The following is a 23,219-nucleotide window of genomic DNA, read 5'->3' as shown; positions in this document are numbered from 1 at the left end:
GCCGCACAAGAAGCCCATTAATCCAGAGTGTGTTCCAGTGTGTACACATGTCCTGGGCCGAGGTGTGTGTGTCCGAGGTTTGGAGGAAGGGGCCGGTGTTTTCTTAGGGGCCGAGCAGAGCGGGGCCCCTGCAGCCGTCCATTCATCCACCACCGCTAAAAGAGATCTTTGTGTGTTTGCAGCTCCAGTCAGTCCCAGTGTTCCCAGAGGAATACAATGAATGGAAGCATTTTGTCCCAGTCTATAACCCCCCCACCCTCACCCCCATCCCACTCCTCTTCTTCTTCTTCTGCTTTTTTTAGTCGTTCGGACACACAGACTCTTTTTTCTTCTGTCTTCATTCTCGTTTTTCCATGTCACATGACGCCGGACCTTTTCTCTGTTTGCGTGTCTGGGAATGTCCCCAAAATACCCCCTCGACCCCCCCCACCCCCACCCCTCCCTCAGTGAAGCAACCAAAACAATGATCTCTGAGGAGCTGGTCAGGTGATAAAACACATGTAACGACACTAAAACCATTCACAGCCACAAAAACACACCGGTCGCCTCGTTTTAACGTTCCTCCTTCAGATGCATTATGGGTAGAAATAAAGCTGTGAGCCAGGGGTGTTAAACTCCTTTTAGTTCAGTTCCACATTCAGCTAAATTTGATCTGATGTGGGCCGAACCAGTAAAATAATAACAGAATAATATATAAATAATGTCAACTCCAAACTTTTCTCTGTTTTACAGTGAAAAAAGTAAAACTACATAATGAAAATGTTTACATCTATAAACTATCCTTTCAAACAATGTGAAGAACATGAACAAACATGAAAAAAAAAAGTCATTTTGACACTACTCTGCCTCAGTTTATCATTTCCACATGTACACTATAACCCACAGATCACAGTGGGTCTACAGATACACAAAATATTTAGTAACAGGTGGAATATTATTAAAACTGCACTTCTCTGAAGACATTTCAGGTTGTTCATATTTGTTCAAGTTATTCAGAGTTTTTGCAAAATTATACTTTGTTTTAGTGTAAATGAAAACATTCACACTTACAAAGAGAAAAATTGGAGTTGTGAGTGTTTATAGGCTATTATGAGATTGAATTGGTCTGAATGTGGAACCTGAACTAAAATGTGTAATATCTTCAGTGTAATTTTTGCATTTCACAAATTCATCCCAGGGGCCAGACTGGACCCTTTGGCGGGCCAAATTTGGCCCCTGGGCCGCATGTTTGACACCTGTGCTGTCAGCAGTGATGCTCAGGGGGATTTAAATACTGACATGGAGAAGTGTTCAGGTTTGGACGTCGCACACAGAGTTAAATATTTATTAAAACAGCTGAAAATGGTCAAAACTTAGTAAAAACTGCACATTCAAACCAAGATGGCCGACTTCCTGTTAGTTCAGGTAGGGCTGCACGATTAATCGATTTTAAATCCAAATCGGATTATTTACGATTATTTACGATTATTTACGATTTTTAATAAAAGGGTAATCGTCAAATTGAATTTCATCTCTCATGTCTCCGGGCTACTGTAGGCTCCTCCTCCTAACTGTGAGTGTGGTCTCCACAGTTTTTGGTCTCCACATACCAGTACAAAAATGTCGTATGCGAAGGAGAGTGAGAAGTTCGTGGCTAAAAATAGCAAGAGCAAGTCGGCTCTTTGGAATTGGTACGGCTTCGAAGTTTCCAATGAAGGCCAAACTCATCCTGAAGGCGGAGTCAGTCAGCGACAGCGGCACAACTGACTTATTTCTGCTCCTTAAACTTCATCACACACCAGTCAGAGCAGTGCAGAACAGCTGCACACGAAAGCGACATGCTAGCTAAAATGCCACCACCAGCTCGAATAGAAATCGAAATTGAAAATCAAGTTTTTAGAGGAAAAAAATCAGGATTTTATTTTTGGCCAAAATTGTGCAGCCTTAGGTTCAGGGTTCAGCTCCGGGAGAGTTTTTTTTGTTGTACATTACATACAAACATGACTTTACACAAGTTAAATAAGTGTTTACTTTTTCCCCACTCCTTTTCAGATTGGAAATGACACTTTCACCTCCTCAGACCCCCAGGAAATGTCAGAAAAGTACAAGATTTTTTGTTTTTTTTTATTAAATCAGTGCCTATATTGGAAACATCATGATGCAACAGTTTCTTCAGATGCAGTTTTTAAATTTTTTATGGAATGTCCTTTGTGGTGGACAGTTTTCATTTCTTTCTTTTTTTTTTTGTATAAAATTGTGAAAATTTTGTCCATAAATGTGGACAGAAAACCCATAGCTGGGTCTGAGGAGGTTAATGCAGGGGTTACCCAAACTTTTTTGGCTTGTGACCCCATTTTAACATTACAAATTTCTGGTGACCCCAGACATTCAAAACAGAGACTTTTTTTTTGCTATACTATGTTGCCAATAAACATTAGTTTTAGAGGACATTTAGTCTATATAATGTATATTATTATGGACAGAGGCAGTAAATCCAGGTGTAGATTACTGCACAAAGGGAGAATTTAATTTTCCTTGGTCAGGATCTGTCCAGTCAGTCCAGCTGTGATTTACAAGGAGGACAATTAATACTGAACAATCAAGAACTGAAACTATGAATTATGAAAGAGCTGCAGCATCTGAAACTGACCACAATGAACATTTGACAGATAAACAGAACCACAGTGCTGCAGTTTCAGATTCACAGTTTGTCTGCTATGGATTGGGATTGTCTCTGTCAACTCAACATATTTTTTTTTTCAGCAAGTTGTTTTTTTTTTTTTAATCAATTACTAGAAATTCCAGGTGACCCCACGTGGGGTCCCGACCCCAAGGTTGAAAAACACTACTTTAACTGTATGTAGTATTCGCCGTCTGTCATCGTCCAGTCCCATTATGCTCCGTCCATCTCCGTCTGTTCCATTTCATTGTGTTTGTGCTGCTGCTGTTAGCTTTAGCTCCTTTAGCTCGTATGTCAGCGTGTTTTCATCCAAATGGAAACGAAGCTGGAGACGAAGCAGATTTAACCCAAACGTCTGCACTGGGACGGAAACTGTAGATGATGATGAATCTGCTTCCGGTTGGATGTGTGATGATCTGATGTGTTAACAGATGAAAAACACCATCAGCGGCGGACATCTTGGTTGTTTTGAAAATAGATGGCTGTGATTGGATGGTCTGGGGTCAGGTGGGCTCAACTGTTCCACCCAGGTCTCCAGTTCTGGTTCTTTTCCATCTCAGTCCAACTCATTTTTTCTGTGTGGTTCATTATTTATTTTCTTCTGCAGATAAAACACCATAAAAAAGTTCCCATAATCAGTAAATAAGTATTGGTTCATCTACTGTCGACTGGACTTCTTTATTTAATTATTCTTGTTCTTATCTACGTATACTGTAGGTTTTATTTCATATAAGTCCAATTATTCATATTCATTCCTTTTGGTTTCTGTTCTCATCTCTTTAATCATGTTTTATATAAATAAAGTAAATTAAGTCAACTTGAGGACATCAAAGAACTCAACAAAGTCTAGAAGTGAATAAATTAACTGTTTATTTGTTTATAAAATGCATAAAGTGAAACTAAAGCGGCACGGTTTCAACAAAACAGTCAGATTATTATTATTTTGTGTAACGATTAATAAATGTCTTAATTATGTCTGAGCACTGGGTTCATTTTCTGCATTCGATCCCATTCGGTCCTCCTGAATCTAAACTCTTCAAGTGTTCAGTGATTGGACCAATAAGACGCCGTAGCGTTGGGGGCGGGGTTTATCCAGAGGTGGAGAAGGTCTGGTTAAACACTCAGCAAGTTTAACAAGGATGAAATGAAAAAGCAAAAACAATTAGAGAAGTCAAAGAGATGAAGAGGAGGAGGAGGAGGAGAAGGAGGAGGGGCACTGTGGGGGAGGAGGGGGCGGGGCTCTGTGGTTTTGCAGTCATTAATTAGCCGTTAGCTGGAGCCGAGCGCTGTGGTCGCAGCCTCAGCCTCTGCGGGTCTGAAGGAAGCGGGCCACATATGAGAACCATTACAGAACCGACTTAACAGAGACACACGCCTGTCAGCCAGGGGGCGGGGCCGAGCCACACCACGCCCACAAAGGCCACCACTGGGCGTGAGCGACGAGTGGCGTCCTGCACGTGCATGTGCATTAATGCGTCCAGATGCTGCAGATCCATGAGGGCCGGCCTGTCTGTCTGTCTGTCTGCCTGTCTGTCTGTCTGTCTGTCTGTCTGTGTGTCTGTCTGTGTGTCTGTCTGTCTGTGTCTGTCTGTCTGTCTGTGTGTCTGTGTGTCTGTCTGCCTGTCTGTCTGTCTGTCTGTCTGTGTGTCTGTCTGTCTGTGTGTCTGTCTGTGTGTCTGTTTGTGTGTCTGTCTGTCTGTGTCTGTCTGTGTGTCTGTGTGTCTGTCTGTGTCTGTTTGTGTGTCTGTCTGTCTGTGTCTGTCTGTGTGTCTGTCTGTCTGTCTGTCTGTCTGTCTGTGTGTCTGTGTGTCTGTCTGTCTGTCTGTGTGTCTGTGTCTGTCTGTGTGTCTGTCTGTCTGTCTGTCTGTCTGTCTGTCTGTCTGTCTGTCTGTCTGTCTGTCTGTGTCTGTCTGTGTGTCTGTTTGTGTGTCTGTCTGTCTGTGTGTCTGTCTGTCTGTGTGTCTGTCTGTCTGTCTGTGTCTGTTTGTGTGTCTGTCTGTGTGTCTGTCTGTGTGTCTGTCTGTCTGTGTGTCTGTCTGTCTGTCTGTGTCTGTTTGTGTGTCTGTCTGTGTGTCTGTCTGTCTGTGTGTCTGTCTGTGTCTGTCTGTGTCTGTCTGTGTCTGTCTGTCTGTCGTGCTAAAAGTGCTGAAGTCACATTTTTGGACTATTCAAGTTGAGTATAAACATGTTGTATTTGTTTAGCTAAGTCCACCCTATGAATAGTTTTAACAAACTTTTTTGTGACTTCAGTACTTTTAGCACCAGGGTCTTCAAATTAAATTAAATTAGTATTTACAGTGATTTGTCACAGTGTTGTGAGGCACTGAAAGTTGACGTGGTTATAGAGACTTCAGATTACAACATTATAATAATCACACATTATCTGTAGGCTGATAGAAAACCATATACCCTAATTTGTGATTTGTGTGTAATTTATAAGAATTGTTTTATTTCTAATATAAAAAGGATGGACACATGATTTGGTACAGACCTGTTCATAAAAAAAAAAAAAAAAATCTTTTCCTCAGCTTCAACATAAACTTTAATCTATTGTTTATGGTCAAATACATGCACACACAAAAGTCCATATCACAATATTTCACTCCATGGACATGAATGTGCAGCTCTGTCTGTCTGTCACATAATTACTTTTTATTACTATTTATTATTATTATAAATTCTATCTAATCTAATCTAAACAGATCCAGTTTACATCAGGGTTCATATTTGTTTCAGATCTTTATTATTTCATATCATTTTCTAAAATCTGAAAACACTGAGCGTCTGCATTTTTAACGTGTGGTTTTAGTTTTGTTTCTTTAATCAGTTCATTCTACAGGTATTTTTTGTCTCAGATAGAAGGTGACGTTCAGCCTCATATTTTCTCTTCTTTTTTGTACCTTTTTCTCCTTTTGTTTTCCTTCTATTCTTTATCCTTTTACTCCAGACAGACCAGTTTTATCTATTATACGTCAGCAGTTTGTAAAATAACATTGTAATGATCAAACCTCCTCAGACTCAGACACTGCCGTTTATTTTCCTTCTGGATTCGTTCAATGTTTTTCGAATTAGGACGAGAACAACACAACTGGTGTTTCCTCAGAGCGCCGCCGCCGCACGATGCCTCAAACAGTAGCATCTGGTCAGCGCCGCCGAGCGCCGAGCACCGGGTCGGGTCTGGATTCGATGAGTGGAAACAGACCAGCGCTGCTGCAACGTGTTCAGGCAATGAGCAGCGTAGGCCGCCGCCCCCCAGCAACCGGCCCTGGCGACCCCCCCCCAGTCCCAGTCCATATGGTCCGGACCCAGGGCCTGGTCCAGCAGCAGAACCTGGGCCCAGTCCAGGTTTTACATCCATATTCATGTTCCATTAAATCCAACTCTCGGTGGGTTTAACCTGAATTCACAGCAGCTGGTTCTGTCGCTCGGCACCGACGGAACCAAGTGGAACCAGGTGGAACCGGATCAATCACTTCATCAAACTAATGCAATTGATTATGGTTCATTCTTTCAACAACAAATGGTTGAATTAAGTAAAAATATCAGATTAACCATTTAAAGTTGAACCGGGTGCATTATTTGGTTCATTTCACATTTTTAATTCAGTTTTTTCGTCATTTTCATTTTATTTTGTCTGGTTTCATTGTGTGTGGATTCTACATCATATCTGTTTTATTTATTATTATTATTATTATTATTATTATTATTATTATTATTATTATTATTATTATTATTATTGTTATTATTAAGTAAGTAAGTAAGTAAGTAAATTTTATTTATAGAGCACTTTTCACAGACAGAGTCACAAAGTGCTTTACGGTGCAAAATACAAATAAACAGTACAGATAAAATACAATTAAAATACCAGTAAAACACAATGAAATACAATTAAAATACAGTTAAAATATGATAAATACATAAAGTGCAATCAGTTTGTTGCAGCCCTGAGTCAGTATTACACCTACAGATTTTATTCAGTTTCATCTTGTTTCCTCTTTTACATCATTTGTTGTTTTTGTTTTTTTCATCTTATTTCCTGATACTTCACCAATGGAATCTGATTTAGTTTCATCTTTTACTTGTTTGTTTCTTTCATCATCTTTATTCCTGTTGCATCTTTTTCACTGGATTTATTATGTTTCATGTTTTCATTTGTTTTCTGTCTGTTTTTCTTTCTGTTGTATTATTTCATCCATTAAATCCATCCGGATGTGAAAACACTGATGGTGTTGGTGAAGGTGTGATGAAGTTAGAGGACTTGACCCCACCCTGTTTTATTAAGAGGCCCCGCCCCCGTGTCTTAATAAACCCAGGATTGGACTTCATTAGCTCTTGGAGGCCTGGGGGGTTTAAGGGGTTCATAAAAACCTCGACCGTGCTGTGAAGTGTGGATAATGTGTCATGTTTGCTTTAAAGGATGAAATAGCTGCAGATTGGGGGGGTTTCGGGGGGGGGGGGGGCAGGTTTTGAATCCATACGTAGAAAACATGAATGTTTCTCAGACAGAATTCAACAGGTTTACTGTTGATTCAACGGAAAAGAGGGAAACTACAAACTCAGACTGAAACTATTTAGCTCAGTTTGCTTTAACATCATGAAACTCACTTTATGAAACACTTTTAATAAAAGAGTTTTACTTTCACTTTCCTTTTATCTGGACTGAGCTGATCCTAAATGATGAAACAATTTGACACCGATGTTATTTTCTGGTATTTTCTTGCCGTTTACCTTCCTGTCATTAGCATTAGTGTAGCGTCAGGAGCGTGGAAACAGGTCACGAACACTGAAAAGCAGCAGCTGGTGTGAAATGAGCAGCTGCAGCAACGCTGACCAGGAAATAGACACGTCCTGCAGCTGAAAAATGTGAGGAATGAGTGTGTGTTCACCTGGATCTGCTGCTGGAGGAGGTTAATCTTATGCTGCTGCTGAAGAAGCTGCTGCTGCTGTCGAGCAATCTGAAAAAAAAAAGTGAAAACAGACGTTAATAAATGAAAACATCAGAACATGATAATATCAACCAAAGACAATAATGTTAAAGTCAGCTTTTAAATGGTGTGAATTATTTCCGTACATTCAGTTCATTGGTTGATACTTGACACATCTTGGATTCTGTTTAAAATGTTTTGTGTTTATTTACCTATTTATTCTATTTGGTCTTTATGTTTTTACTGTAATGACTATTTCAGTGGTTTAACATACAATGACAACCTTCTCTGATTTTAGTTTAAATTATCTTATTTTATCTGATCTTCAAGTGTTTCTTCGTATTTACAAATAAAAATGAGACAAAATGTTCTTTAAAAATCATTTTGCTGGAAAAGATTAGATAAATCTGAAAACTGATTAGCTGAATTAAACAGTAATGAATGAAAAAGTTTCTGTGCAGTTATTTTCACCTGTAATAAAACATCAGATTTTACTACTTTACTACGTTCGTCTCTGGTTTTTATTAGTATTTTTATTCATAACTTCATTCTTATCCGTATTTTTTCCATTAATCAGGTAAGCGTTGCGTTCGCTGACCTCCGTTACGTCGATGTCGTAAACATTTACCGATTCCAACCAACCGTGAGACTGACATGTTTACTACGACTCCAAACATTACCCATCATGCCTCTGGACCCCCCGTACCCCCGCCCACTCCACACAGATCACAGATCTTCTTGTTTTGATGTGAATCCGTGTGATTGGCCGCTGACAGGACGTTGGACCCGGAGGTTAAAACACTTAAAGGGCGACTTACTGGCCGCTAGACTCCGCCCACTCCCAGCCGCTGCCTCTTGGTTCGTGAGCGGCGTTTAGGATATTTATTCTGAAATGTAATTACAGGCTGCTGAGTGGGAGGCGGCGCCCCATTTGCACACATGTCATATTTCATTAAAGGCAGATTTGGCGGGTTTGTCTGCGGGGCATTATCCTATCAAGTCTCAACAGCCAAATGACTGATGCTGGAATCTGTCTTTCTCTTCACTGTCGGCGTCGCCGCCGTCGCTTTGTGAGGCTGTGAAAGGTGGAATGTGTTGTGATGGGAGGTGTGGACTTGTCCAAACACAGCCTGTCGTACGTCGACCTACAGTAATGTGTCGACAAACAGAGAAAACAAAAGCGCGGCTCACCTCCACGCCTCGCCATCGCCGCTAATGTGTCTCTGAAAACGTTCCTGTGACACCTGAAGACGCTCAGACTCAACCTCAGCGCACAAACAATCCAACAGCGTGATTGGACGCCGGCTGTTTCACTTCTAATGGCATTTAACAACTTGGACAGATGTTAAAATGGATGGAGTTTAACCCATAAAGACCCAAACATCCAACGCCGACCAGAACCATGTACTGACGCAACTGTTTAGTACCTGTTGATCCAATAATCCCATCAATACAAGACACTCCAGTAGAACTAGGGTCCAGTTAGAAACAGCTTGGAAACACGATCTGGCTGACCTTAATACACTTATTATAATGTATAAAGCCCATGACCATATGCTCCCCTACAGTCTACAGGACATGTCTGAGCCCAGGCAAAGGAATTAGAATTTAAGGGGAACTGAAATCTACAAGAAAATTAAGTGTAGAACAAACATAAAAAGCCAGTGTATCTGTGTTGGAGGGTTCATCTGTGGAATAATCTGGAGCAAAACTGAAAAATGTCTCCTTCAATTTGTGCATTTAAAAGGACATATAAATCCACTATAATAACAAAATATAGAACATAGAAGTACGCATTAAATAAGATATTATTGTAGTTAATTGGTTATCATGATAAGAAGACACTATCATATTTATTGATCACTGTATTTGGAGTAAATATTTAGAGTGCATATAAATATTATAGTTTATATTAAAAATGGTTGAATACACAAATCTGATTGTGTGTGAGGTGACTAAAAAGTGTATATGAATGGTTTGTATGGATGTTTTGTTATTGTAAAAATATAGAGGAAAATGTGTGTTAAAGCAAAGGAAGCGGATCGAGTTTGATTATTAGTTTGTAAAAAGGGGGTGGAGTCAATAAGTTATACTTCTTCCCACTCCTTTTACAGTGCAGAAAAATTGTATTTATTTATTTTTTTGACCATGTTGTATGATTCTTTGTTATCTGATGATTCTATGTGCTCGAAATAAAACTACTACTACTACTAACTTGGCCTTCTGGGAGACCAGGAGCTTTCTTTCCAAAACCACATCAGCAATCTGGTTCGTAAACTGGGGGTTTACGAAGTAGGGTTCTACTACCGAAATAAATCCTGTTTCTCACTCAGAGCTCGTAAATACCTGGTAACAGCTACTTTTCTACCAGTGTTAGACTCTGGTGATGTTTTGTACAGGAGTGCTTCAGCCAAATGTTTATAGTCTTTAAACACTGTTTACCTTTGTGCACTATGTTTTTTTCACTGGTTGTAATCGCCTCATTCATCATTGTGAACTACATGCTAAAGCTGAGTGGCCGTCTTTGAACTTATGAAGGTCGACCCATTGGTTGACCTTAACCTACAGAGCTCTTCCAGGTATGGTACCGTCATACTTGCCCTCACTTCTCCAAAGATCAACTAGTCAATATTCTGTACGGTTTTGTGAACTGTGTTATTTGAATGTACCCAAAGTTCAGACTGAACTGGGGAGGCGGTCCTTCAGCTTTGCCCCGCCCCCTCTGCCTGGAACACACTTCAAATGGAGCTGAAAATAGCAGAACTCCTGTCATTCCAAGCTTTTCATTTAGTCTTCCAGACAAGACAAACTGAGTCAGCTGGACAGTGCCTGTGTTTTTAAACTGCTGTGACCTCAACTACATTTTGCACTTTAAAAATTGCACTTTAACCCTTTCATGCATGAATTAAGAGAACCTTAATCAAGATTTTTTGTTTTGTTTTTATTCCTCTTTAGGCATTAAAAAAATTATGCGATTGAAATTTTTTTATAACCCTATTTTTCATGGAGTTGCAAAAATGTCCACTCAGCTGGACACCACGCGTTTAATTTTTTAAGGAAAGAAACATGCATTTACTGATATACTGTGTGAAAACTATGAAATAAAAACATTTTTAATGCTGCAAATCTGATGTTTTCTTACATTTTAACATACTCTAATACTAGTCATTACCCACTTCCTGGAGATAATATGCAAAAAAATAACTTTTTGTCTTTAATTACAGTCTAGTAACAATAACAAGCAAGTGCTTTACACTCAAACATGTTACTACAGATGAGGTTTATCAAGAACAGAAAAGTTACAGTAATGGTATGAATTGCAATGTACTGGATGATGCGTGAGCGCCCAATATGTTGGCTGATATGAAACTAAAACAACAGAATCCATGAATATACAAGAGAACAGCTGTAGAATAGCTGTCCACTGGAGTGAGCACTATGCATGAAAGGGTTAAAAAAACTGTCTAACTTTTCTGTTATTACAATAAATAAATATTACTGTTTGTTTTAACTTATTGTTGTTACCTCTCTGTATGACCTGTTTTCTTTCATGGCGTCTGCTGCTGACCCTTTGGCCAGGTCGCCCTTGTAAAAGAGATTTCGATCTCAATGGTACTCTTATCTGGTTAAATAAAGGTCCAGTAAAAATAAATGAATAAATAAATGAATAATATAAAATGCAGTTTTACGTCCATTATTCATAGGATAAAATGCACAAATACTTGAAAATGAGGGAGAAATGAAGCAATAAACCTTGAAATATGGCATAAAAGTGAACAAATCCTTCTAAATTGAGGAGAAAATGAGCAAAGTACTTGAAAAATGAGGAGAATTCATCACTTCATAACATCCAGAACCCTGTATTTATTCTGTTAACCCTCAAAAACCTAAACCATCTACTGATGTAACTGTTTAATCCCTGTTGATCCACTAATCTGATCAATACATGTAAATAATTGGTGTAAAATACAGTTCTTCATCTTTTCACGGTCATCAGATATGACCCATTTGGATGTTCAGAGGCTCTGTAGTTACCATGGAAACACCGTCATCTTCTACAACACTGATTCACCAGTAAAACCCATCGAGTTGGATCAGTGACAGTGGATGGACACACTGGGTTTATGATCGATATAATCAGATTATCCGCATTTGTCTGTCATATATTTTCCTCTGAAATAAACCATTTAAACTAAGATCAAACCTTCAGGAAGTGAAGAAGAACCCTGATCCAAAAACTCAGTGTAATAGTTCACAAAGAAAATGTGATAAACCTGGATCCGTTGGGTCCAGATTTAGAGTCTGGTTCTGGATCTGAAACCTGACTGATCCTGGATGGAAAACATGGGAATAGAAGACCGAGATGATTCTGAACAACTGGTGTAAAGATCCACCTCCTGCCACGAACATCACCATGAAACAGGTCCAGCAGGACTCTAGGACCTGATTGAGCCCGGATCCAGATCAGCACCATCACTTCATCAGTCTAGAACCAAGACCCTGCTCTGGCTGGGACTACCACCACAAACACACTAAAGGCAACTCTCTGATGGATGTTTTAAAACACTCACTTCTATGAAAACCTTCTAAAACCTGGAGAAACTGAACCAGAACCAGAACCAGAACCAGAAGAAGAAGGTTCTGACAGTCTGGGTGGCATTCATATCATCAACACCTCCTTTAAGTCGACCAACAGACGAGTCCACCATGTTGTGAACCTCATAGCTCCTCCTCCTCTGGAGCAGTAACCCCGCCCCCTCCCTCAATGGCCCCGCCCCCTACCTGCTCCTGCTGCTGCCGGGCTAACTCCATCTGCTGCCGCTGCTTCTCCAGCTGTGAGGCGGCCATCTTCTTCTGCTCGTCGTGGGCAGCGAGGAGCTGCTCCCTCAGGCTGATCAGCTGACCAATCATGGTGGAGAGTTGGCGTTCCTTCTCCTCCAGAGACTCTGGCGTTCCTGGTCACAAAGAAGAAGAAGAAGAAGAAGAAGAAGAAGAGTTAAAGACAAAGAAGAGATGCCAAAATCACCTGGACATGTTCAGAAACAGGTCAGAGGAGACGTCTTGAATGAAGGAAACAGCGAATGTTATATTAAACCAAGATGGCCGACTTCCTGCAGGGTTCAGGGTTTGGGTCCAGAGGGTTTGTGGTGCATCTGGACCTGATACAGGTTTTTACCAAACCTGGTTCATCTATATCAAACCTCCTGCAGAGGCTGGATCATTGGTATTTACTGTAAAACCATGTCTAATCCCAGTTTGTTATATGTTCTAGAGGGCGCTATTGAGCCACTTCTAGTAAAACAGTCACAATTTGCAACAACGGCAACATCGAAAAGTTCTATTTACAACATATTCTTGTCGCAAAGACCTTTGTATGAAACTCAGCACATTTCTCTAGAGGGCGCTAATGAGCTATTACTGCCAACACATGGAAATTTACAACATCGCCATGGCAACACTATTTGACAAAAAGTCACCATTTAGATAAATATTCCTCATTAATGTCTTTAAATGAAAGCGACACCATTTGAAGTTTCTTCTCTAGATGTTTGTTCAAATACAACTGATAAAAATGAAACAGAAGTGGCATTTTAACCCTTTCATGCATACTGGTCACTCCAGTGGACAGTTCTTCTCCAGCTGTTCTCTTGTATATTCATGGGTTTTGTTGTTTTAGTTCTGTATCAGCCGACACAGTGGACACTTATGCATCATGTAGCTTTGCTGTTCTTGATAAACCTGATCTGCAGTGAGATGTTTGAGTGTAAATCAATTGCTGATTGTTAATAGACTGTAATTATCATTTTTTCTTCAACAAAATGTTTGGTTTTTTTTTTTATGTACTATCTCCATGAAGTGAGTAATAACTAGTATTAGAGTATGTTTAAATGTGAGAAAACATCAGATTTGCAGCATTAAAAGTGTTTTTATTTCATAGTTTTCACAGTACATCAGTAAATACACGTTTTTTGGCTTCAAAAATTAAATGCATCGTATCCATTTGAGCGGACATTTTTGCAACTCCAAGAAAAATAGGTTCATAACAAGCTGTCAATCGTACTGGTTTTTTTTTGGTTTTTTTTCATGCCTAAAGAGGAATAAAAACAGGGGGTGGGAATCATGATTAAGGTTCTCATAATTCATGCATGAAAGGGTTAAACCCAAATGTCGACTTCGTGTTGGGTTCAGCGTTTGGGTCCAAAGGGTTTTTGATCCATCTGGACCTGAACCACATTTTTACTAAATCTGGTGCTTCTACATGGAACCACAGAGGGCACTGATGAGCTATTTCCACCAAAACAGTGACTTTTCCAATATTTCCAGGGCGATATCGGTCAAATAAAACTAAACTTTTTGATAAATATCGATTATTAATGTCTTTAGACGACAGTAGATGTGAAGGTGTTCAGGTTTATTCTTGAGCTTCTGCAGTTTGTTAAAAACAAAACAGATAAAAATGACACAAACTGTGAAAAAGTGACACTTTAAAGCCAAATGTTGGGTTTATGGTTGGGTTCTAACAGACTTTTTGGTGGAACAGACTTGATCCATGTTTCTACCAAATCTGATCCATTGATGTTAAACCTGGTTCATTAAATCTGTCAGTTGTGATGTTTGGGTCTAATTCTTAATCCTAATCCTACAGATCCGTTCACACTAGTCTGAGTCTCATATTAAAACATGAGTCGGATCCATGTGTTCTTTTCTTTTCTTTCTTTGTGTTTAAATGGTTTCATCATCTCCAAACTCTTCCCATCATCCCGCTCTTCCATCCTTATTCCTGGAGCTCTGTCTGTACACGCCGCTGCTGTTTATCACCAGCGTCTGCATCCAACGACAGTAAAATCACTTTGACACTTTGGAAATAAGTGGCTGTTACAGGCTTTTGTCAGGTTTATGACTTACACATTCTTGGGAGGTTTTGGTCAGGAAGCGAAGCCAACGTGAGTCAGCTGCAGACGCCGGCTTCACGTTACCAACACGAACGTGGACTGAAAACCACCACTGGACACTCAGCGGATATTATCCAGTCCACTGGACTCACTTTGGCTTCATAAAACCTCCACATTTCATCTGAGTTCCTGAGGTTTTGTCATTATTTAACCCTTTGAGGACTCCTATTATAACAGGCCCAGATTTAGTTATGTTGTTTTTGCATTAAAAGTGTCAGAAAATGTCTGTTTTTTTACCAAGTCTCTTGCAATTTTTTTCCACAAAGAACTTAACTTTCAATGTGTCCATTAATTACCATTATTATATTTAATAGATGCTTAAAACAATGTGTTATAGTAAAAAAAAAAAAAAAAAAACTCGAATTTTTATCATATTTACAATGAAAAGCAACTGTAAATGTTCATAATGACACTTCTTGAGATTATAGAAATAAACTTTCAAGTATTTTCCATGTGTTCAAACCAAGGTTCTAATAGTTTTGGATTTTTCATTCTAGTTCAGTTTTATTTAGTTTTGACTTTTTTTTCTCTAATTCAGTTCGATTTAATTAGTTTTTAGAGCAGGTTTGCTAGTTTTTATTAGTTTGGATTTTTTTTCTAAATGCTTAGTTTTAGTTTTTTCATATCTTTTCTCTTCTTCTCTGTCGTCCTATTCAAATAAATCCCAGACAGGACTCTGCTGCTTTCTCCCAACTTCAGTCTCCATGTTTCCAGGTAGAGTGGGGACCAGAAGACGACTGGAAACCACAAGTGATGGACCATTAAATATCATATGGTGCCGCTAGCGAAAATTGCTTGAGTGAAATAAATCAATTTCATTTCAGTCCAACATTGACAAAAATGAAAACGAAGGGAATTTTATCCATAATTTTTATATGTTTTAGTTAGTTTTGTATCATTTTTTTCTTTTAATTACACTTTTTATTTTTTCCAGTTAACGAAAATGTTTTTTTCAATTCTAGTTTTCGTCATTTTGTTAGTTTGCGTTAACGATCATAACCTTGGTTCAAACATTTGAGTTTGTCTACATCATTCTGTGTCCATGTTCTTCTTCTTTTTTGTTCTTTCTAGTCACTTTGATCCTGTTGATAGTCTGTGTTCACTTTCTGTCCAGTTGTAGACAGAGCCGCTCATTTCACCCACAAAAACATCCATCATCTGATTCGAATACAGACACTGGATCTGTGTATGCCCTGGATAGATCTGCATAGAGATTTACATGTATAGAGAAATATACATACATTTTTAGAATATTCACAGGTAAAATACAGCTATCAATGAACTATACCAACCACAAAAATATGAATAAAAACAGTGGAAAAAAGGCAAAAAAAAACCCAGCAAAACTCTACAAAAACACATCAAAACACACTAGTAGAACACTCCACAACAGCACTATCACTATTATATACAATTATATACAAGATTCACTGCTAAAACCTAGCTAAAATGCTGACAAAAGTATAAAAAATCTTCCATCTCTCTCTCACTCACTGCACTCTGCTGCTCTAAGCTCCGCCCACTTAACCCCTCCCCCTCAGCCAATGCAGACCTCTACCCTAATGTGTTATAGACCAATAGAAAAAACCCAGTCTCAGCTAAAAGATGTACTTTGACTTCTGTTAATAGCTGTAGTTTGAATGACAGTGGATGTAAAAATGTGACACAATCATCCATACAACGGTAAAAACACATATTTGTTGAGATTTTAACGCAGATCAGGACGTAATTATCAACTGAAACTGGTCCAAATCATCTGTTCCGGATCCAGATTTGGTTAAAGTCACATTTCGGATTAGACGAACACCTACAGAAACATGAACACGAACTGTTTATCACTAAATAGGATCTTTTTACACTTGGTAGAAACAGAAAAGCATGTGTTTATAAAAGATACATGTGAATAAGAGCAGTGGAATCAGTCCTATATGTATTTTAGAAACAGAAGTCATGTTTTAGAGCAGGGGAGTCAAACTCATTTTAGTTCAGGGGCCACATTCAGCCTAATATGATCTAACGTGGGCTGGACCAGTAAAATAATATAAATAATAGGATAAGAACTAATAAATAATGTCAACTCCAAAGTTTTTTTTCCCTGTTTTTTAGTGAAAAAAGTCAAATTCCATAATGAAAAAGTTTACATCTACGAACTATACTTGAACACATGAACAAATATGAACCTGAAAATTCTTAAGAAAAATCAGTGCAATTTTAACAATATTATGCCTCAGTTTATCATTAATACATGTGCATCACAACTTCCAGATCACAGTGGATCTACAAATACACAAAACATTTAGTAAGAGGCAGAATATTGTTAAAATTCCACATACTTCCCTTAAGAAATTTCAGGTTGTTCATATTTTTTGCAAAACGCTAGTCTGTAAATGTAAACATTTTTGTGTAATTTTACTTTTTTTTACACTACAACAAAGAGACAAAATTACTGTTTTCATTATTTATAGGTTATTATGATAGTATTTTACTGCTCTGACCCACTGGGGACTGAACTGACCTTAAATGATTCTAACATCCTTGATTGTTAATCTCTTCAGTGTAATTTCTGCAGTTCACTAATTCATCCCACGGGCCAAACTGGACCCTTTGGTGGGCCAGTTTTGGCCCCCGGGCCGTATGTTTGACACCTGTGTTTTAGAGGAAACAGAGAACGATGGAAGAATGGGCTCTTAAACAGAGACAGATGAAAACACGTATTATTTCATGTTTTTCAGATTCATTAACGCTTCATCATGTGCTGAAACACATCTTCATACGATTCTTATGGACGGGATCGAGTCCGTTCACGTTTTTGAGGAAAATATATTTATAACAGATGTTTCCACTGTATAAATGTCACGATTTGATCATTTTTAGAGCAAAATAAATACGTTTCAAAGACATCAGATAAAAAAAAAAAATCAACAGATAAATGTCACATTCATGTAAACGGTGAAGAAACAGTTTGGAACCAGTGGAAAAAAGGCATAAACTGGGACAAACTGGTGCATTTAAGGTGCAAACGTGCAGGGTTTGACTTATGTGCCAGTGCTTTGTGTGAGTTTGTGCACTTTTTTCAGAGTTGAACAGAGTTGGTGGAAGTTCTGGGAGGTCGACGGGGGGAAACTGAAGAAAGGCCGAATGAAAGGATCGGACTCAGAGACAAGAAGAGCAGAGTGTTGTCTTTGATCCAGGGGCGCTGAGGGGTAATATCTGCAGAGAGGGGGGGGTAAGGGGGGGCACGGGGGGTACAATAGGGTTCAGACAGGACACTACAATGAAGACTGTGTTAGTATTCAGGTAGTGAAGGAGGAAGAGTGAAGAAGAACCAACAACAAGAGGAGGCCCCAGGGCAAGAAGGAGTCCACAAATACTAAGGAGGAGGAGGAGGAGGAGGAGGAGGAGGAAGAGTGAAGAAGAACCAACAACAAGAGGAGGCCCCAGAGCAAGAAGGAGTCCACAAATACTAAGGAGGAGGAGGAGGAGGAGGAGGAAGAGGGGGAGGAAGAGGGGGAGGAGGAGGAGAAGAAGGAGGAGGAAGAGGAAGAGTGAAGAAGAACCAACAACAAGAGGAGGCCCCAGGGCAAGAAGGAGTCCACAAATACTAAGGAGGAGGAGGAGGAGGAGGAAGAGGGGGAGGAAGAGGGGGAGGAGGAGGAGAAGAAGGAGGAGGAAGAGGAAGAGTGAAGAAGAACCAACAACAAGAGGAGGCCCCAGGGCAAGAAGGAGTCCACAAATACTAAGGAGGAGGAGGAGGAGGAGGAGGAAGAGGGGGAGGAAGAAGGAGGAGGAGAAGAAGGAGGAGGAAGAGGAAGAGAAGAAGAACCAACAACAAGAGGAGGCCCCAGGGCAAGAAGGAGTCCACAAATACTAAGGAGGAGGAGGAGGAGGAGGAAGAGGGGGAGGAAGAGGAGGAAGAGGAGGAGGAAGAGGAAGAGTGAAGAAGAACCAACAACAAGAGAGGCCCCAGGCAAGAAGGAGTCCACAAATACTAAGGAGGAGGAGGAGGAGGAGGAGGAGGAGGAAGAGTGAAGAAGAACCAACCACAAGAGGCAGCCCCAGGGCAAGAAGGAGTCCACAAATACTAAGGAGGGGGAGGAGGAGGAGGAGGAGGAGGTGGAGGTGGAGGAGGAGGTGGAAGAGTGAAGAAGAACTAACAACAAGAGGCAGCCCCAGGGCAAGAAGGAGTCCACAAATACTAAGGAGGGGGAGGAGGAGAAGAGGAGGAGGAGAGGAGGAGATGAGAGGGTGGAAGAGTGAAACAACTAACCACAAGAGGCAGCCCCAGGGCAAGAAGGAGTCCACAAATACTGAGGAGGAGGAGGAGAAGGAAGAGGAGGAGGAAGGAGTCTACAAATACTACTGGAATATAAGGAGGAGGAGGAGGAGGAGGAGGAGGAGGAGGAGGAGGAGGGGCCTGCAGACGAACAGACGCTGTGACAAATGAAGAGCTTCATTAAAAACTGGTTGAATTCAGCAGATGTTTGACTTGAGTCACTTTCATCCGTCTGTTCATCAGACTTTAGTTTAACACGACAAAATGAAAACTTAATAATCTGCCGAATAAAACCATTAAACAGAAAATAATTAATTATATGATGAATGAAATAATTAAATATAAAATAATTAACTGATGAACAGGAGGAAAATCAGCAGGTTTAGTTCAGTATTTGAATTTTTTATTCACGTTCTTCATTATTTTACTATTTTTTCTGAATGGAATTGATTCATTCTTTATTTTATATTAAACAATGTTCATGTTTTTGTCATTTTTGTTCAATTTATTGATTATTTTAGCCGTTTTTCTTACTTTATTAGATTTTTTTTTTTCATTTCATGTTTTCATTTAATGCTGATTATTTTCAGCATTTTTGTCCCTTTATTTTATAATTTCTGTTCATTTTGTCAATTATTTGGATTTTTTTGCATTCAGTCGATTATTTTCCTCATTTTATGTTAATTTTTGACAATTAACTTTATTTTCTTTGTAATATGTTGATGTCATTTTTGTTCTTTTTTTTATTGTTTTGTTCATTTGTCTTGATCTGTTTGGTTATTTTCCTTCCTATTTTCTGATAATTGTATTAATGTATTTGATTATTTATATTCATTGTATTGATTACTTTGGTCATTTTTGTTCATTTCATTGATTATTTTGGTCATTTTTCTTGAAATATTTTCTTATTTTCCTCATTTTCTGTAGTTGGTCCATTTTGTTGATGATTTTGGTCATTTCTGGTCGTCTTTCACATCGTCCAATAACCTTACGTTCTTTAACTCTTTAATAACCGTGTTTCCGTTTCTGTTTTGGGTTAAACTTCCACTGCTGTAGGTTCCGGTTTCCAGTGTGAAACCGGACCTGTCTATTTCCTGGGATGTGCCAGTTTGTGTTGGATTTAACACTGATCTGAAAGAGTTAAAACACTTCAACGTGGTGTCGTTTCTTTACTTTCCAGGAATCAGCAGATGGAGGTTCTGGGTGGATCCGATTATGGGGTTGAAATGAGCGCGACGGGGTGGTGAAGGTTGGAAACAGACGGGGCAGTGTCGCCGTTTTCAGGTCGAACTCCAACGCACAACATCATGTATGCGCCGCGACGCGCTGGATTTAACATAAAGGTCGCACGTTTAATGCTGGAAATCCATCTGCTTCACATTCCAGCATCGGCCCGAGACCCGACAACGTATAGACACACAGAAAAGAGCACAAACTGAACCAGAATTAAAGACGACAAGAAAGAAAAGTTTAGACAAAATACACACAATATACTGAAATAATATGAATTTGATTGTATTTGTGCGTTTTCCTGATTATTTTTGCAAATTTTGTTAATTGTCTTAATTATTTAGTTCAGTTTTGCTCATTTTCTCAGTTATTTCGCAAATTTTCTCAATTATTTTGCTATTTTTTGCTCATTTTCTCAATTATTTTGCTCACATTTGTTCATTGTCTCAATTATTTTGCAAAATTTCTCAATTATTTTGCTAATTTTTGCACATTTTCTCAATTATTTTGCTGATTTTCTCAATTATTTTGCTCATTTTTGTTCATTGTCTCAATTATTTTGCAAATTTTCTCAATTATTTTGCTCATTTTTGCTCATTATCTCAATTATTTTGCACATTTCCTCAATTATTTTACTAATTTTTGCTCATTTTCTCAATTATTTTGATCATTATCTCAATTATTTTGCAAATTTTCTCAATTATTTTACTAATTTTTGCTCATTTTCTCAATTATTTTGCTCATTATCTCAATTATTTTGCAATTTTTTTCAACTATTTTGTTCATTGTTGTGCATTGTCTCAATTATTTTGCTCATTGTCTTAGTTCATACAGTCTGAATTTGAACTCTCCAGGTGCTGCAAAGTTATCTTTACAATCATTCCGACAAAAATCAAGTGGATTACTACAACCCGTTTTAATTCTTGCTTAATTTGTTACGTCTATAACTAGTAACGTCACAACATTTGCACATATAAGGTCCAGACTTCAGACCAAGATTTCTTCGAGTGCGACATAATTATTTATCAGCAGCAGCGGTTGTAGTCCAGACTGAAAATGTGTCCAAACTTGGAGCAGATTATCTAAACTGTTCAGTTGTCGGCTGAACGGGACAGAGCAGCACAGCCAATAACCTGGAGGGGGCGGGGCCTGAAGTGGTTCATTTACATTTAAAGGGCCAGTGCTCAAACCAACATTTTTCGTGTCATTACTTAGAAATAGGGTTGAAGATGGACCTGTGGAATTGAATGAATGAAGAATTCAGACCCAAGCAGAGCATTTACAGTTTATGTAGACCACAGGGAAATGTTTGAAAATGAAGAATTCAATTAAAAAAAAAAAAAAAAAGCTAAAATATCATTCCTTTAAATTGGACTTTTTTCACTGTTGTTCTTTTACTGGTCTGGCCCAGTTCAGATCATACTGGTCTGAATGTGAATGTGGGCTTTGAGCTAAAATGAGTTGGACAGTCCCCCTTTAATCAAATTTACAATTAGGGATGGAACCATATGAAAATTTCATATCACAGTCATTGTGACCAAAATTATCCCGGTTATCATTATTATCACGGTATTGTTGAAATTGTGCTCAAAATGTTCAAAAAGTACTAATACACACACTGAAATAATTTAACTAAGTTGTATTAAAAATAAATAAATAAATAAAATAATAGTCACAATGCATTTTCTGTTGCAGAAACATTCAAATATTAACCCTTAGTGGTCTGAGTCTATTTTGTCCGTTTTTCAGTCCTTTTGATTTTGCCTTTATATACTATATAAACAAATGTTTACTATACCCATGTTTGGAATCTGTTTTTTCAGCACAACTTCATTTATATCATCTGTCTATTTTTTTTTTCACTTTAACCTACTATAAAAACATAAAAGGACAGAAAACACAAAAATATATATGAAATCCAATTTGAAAAATGTATATACTTCATTGTATAAATAACACACAGATGCTTAACGAACCTTTTTAAAGACTTTAAAAGTGAATACTGGTTCCAAATATTAGGGTTAGAAAATTAAAATTGTAATAAATTAAAATGCTACTCAAATATTTGACATAAAAGCAGATCTTTACATAAGCGTTTTCTCCGGAAAAGTGCGGTAATCAAACACGGTTATCATGAGAATTAGAATTTAAACGGTAATACGAACCGTTGGCAATTTTACCGCCGTTTATCGTTATACCGGTAATCGTTACATCCCTATTTACAATCACACTGTGTACTGTTTAACGCCACCACCACCGCTGCCGCCGCCACCACCTTCCTATACAGAACGACAGCATGTGACCCTGAATCCATCCTTTCACAGTCGCCTTCCACCTGCCTGTTTTGTCCGTTTGAGTCGCCGGCAGAAAATGAGTTTTTTTTTCATGTCCAACCCCCTCATCCTGCCGTCAATCAGCCCATACGTATTGTTGTGCCACCTGATGCAGAAAACCTTGAAGCCCGGCCGTTTGTGGGAGAGAATGCAGGTAGTCAGCCACAGCGACGGCGTCCGACTCCAGCCTTGATGACGGTGTTTTCTGTGGTGCGTTCTTACCTTTGACCTCCCCCAGCAGCTCAGTGGCGTTGAGGCGGTCGACGCGATCCTTCCAGTCTTTAGACAGAAGACGCTCCATGCACGAAGGCTCTGCAGAAACAAAGAAAATACACCTTTAACGCCGACGTGGATGGAAAACACATGGATGTGTACGAGACAGAAGAGGCCGACGGCGTTCGAATCACAGACAATGATTAAAAACAAAGATCCATCATTAACGCAACGAATAATAACTACGGCAATTTATGAATTCAAACCAGAAAAGGAGCGTTAACATATGAAGACGTGACGACGCAAATGCAGCAACAATGCAAATAGGATGAACTCCAACATGATGGAAACACAATGAGACAAAAAGGACACAAATGACAAAACAAATGAAAGACTCAACTAAACAAAAAGACACAAGAAAACCAAGATGATGTGACAAAAACAACACAAGGGACGAGAGACGCAAAGACAGATGATGCAACAACAAAAAACACAACAAAAGACAACAACAAAATAAACAACTGAAAAAATTTAACAAGATGAAAACAACATCAAAGATGCAAAAATACAAAAAAATGGCATTAAAGCTTAAAAACAAGGTGAGAAACTGTAAAAATTCACCATTAATGCAAA

The 23,219-nt window shown here is 38.8% G+C and overlaps 1 protein-coding gene across 3 annotated transcripts in view; it reads right to left on the bottom strand.

Moving 5' to 3' along the window:
* Positions 1-23,219, bottom strand: part of LOC115421220 (transcription factor SOX-6-like) — a 171,832-nt gene that overhangs the window by 69,365 nt on the left and 79,248 nt on the right. For all 3 annotated transcript variants that reach the window (XM_030137004.1, XM_030137006.1, XM_030137005.1), the window contains exons 5-7: positions 22,596-22,685; positions 12,367-12,539; positions 7,546-7,614 (exon numbers count right to left, since the gene is read on the bottom strand). In XM_030137004.1, the coding sequence (XP_029992864.1) occupies positions 7,546-7,614; positions 12,367-12,539; positions 22,596-22,685 (332 nt within the window). The remainder of the gene's footprint in view (positions 1-7,545; positions 7,615-12,366; positions 12,540-22,595; positions 22,686-23,219) is intronic.

This window comes from Sphaeramia orbicularis, chromosome 6 (genome assembly GCF_902148855.1).
Source record: "Sphaeramia orbicularis chromosome 6, fSphaOr1.1, whole genome shotgun sequence".
Classification (NCBI taxonomy): domain Eukaryota; kingdom Metazoa; phylum Chordata; class Actinopteri; order Kurtiformes; family Apogonidae; genus Sphaeramia; species Sphaeramia orbicularis.
The sequence above is the reverse complement of the archived record's forward strand: the minus strand, read 5'-3'. Positions and strand labels throughout refer to the sequence as shown.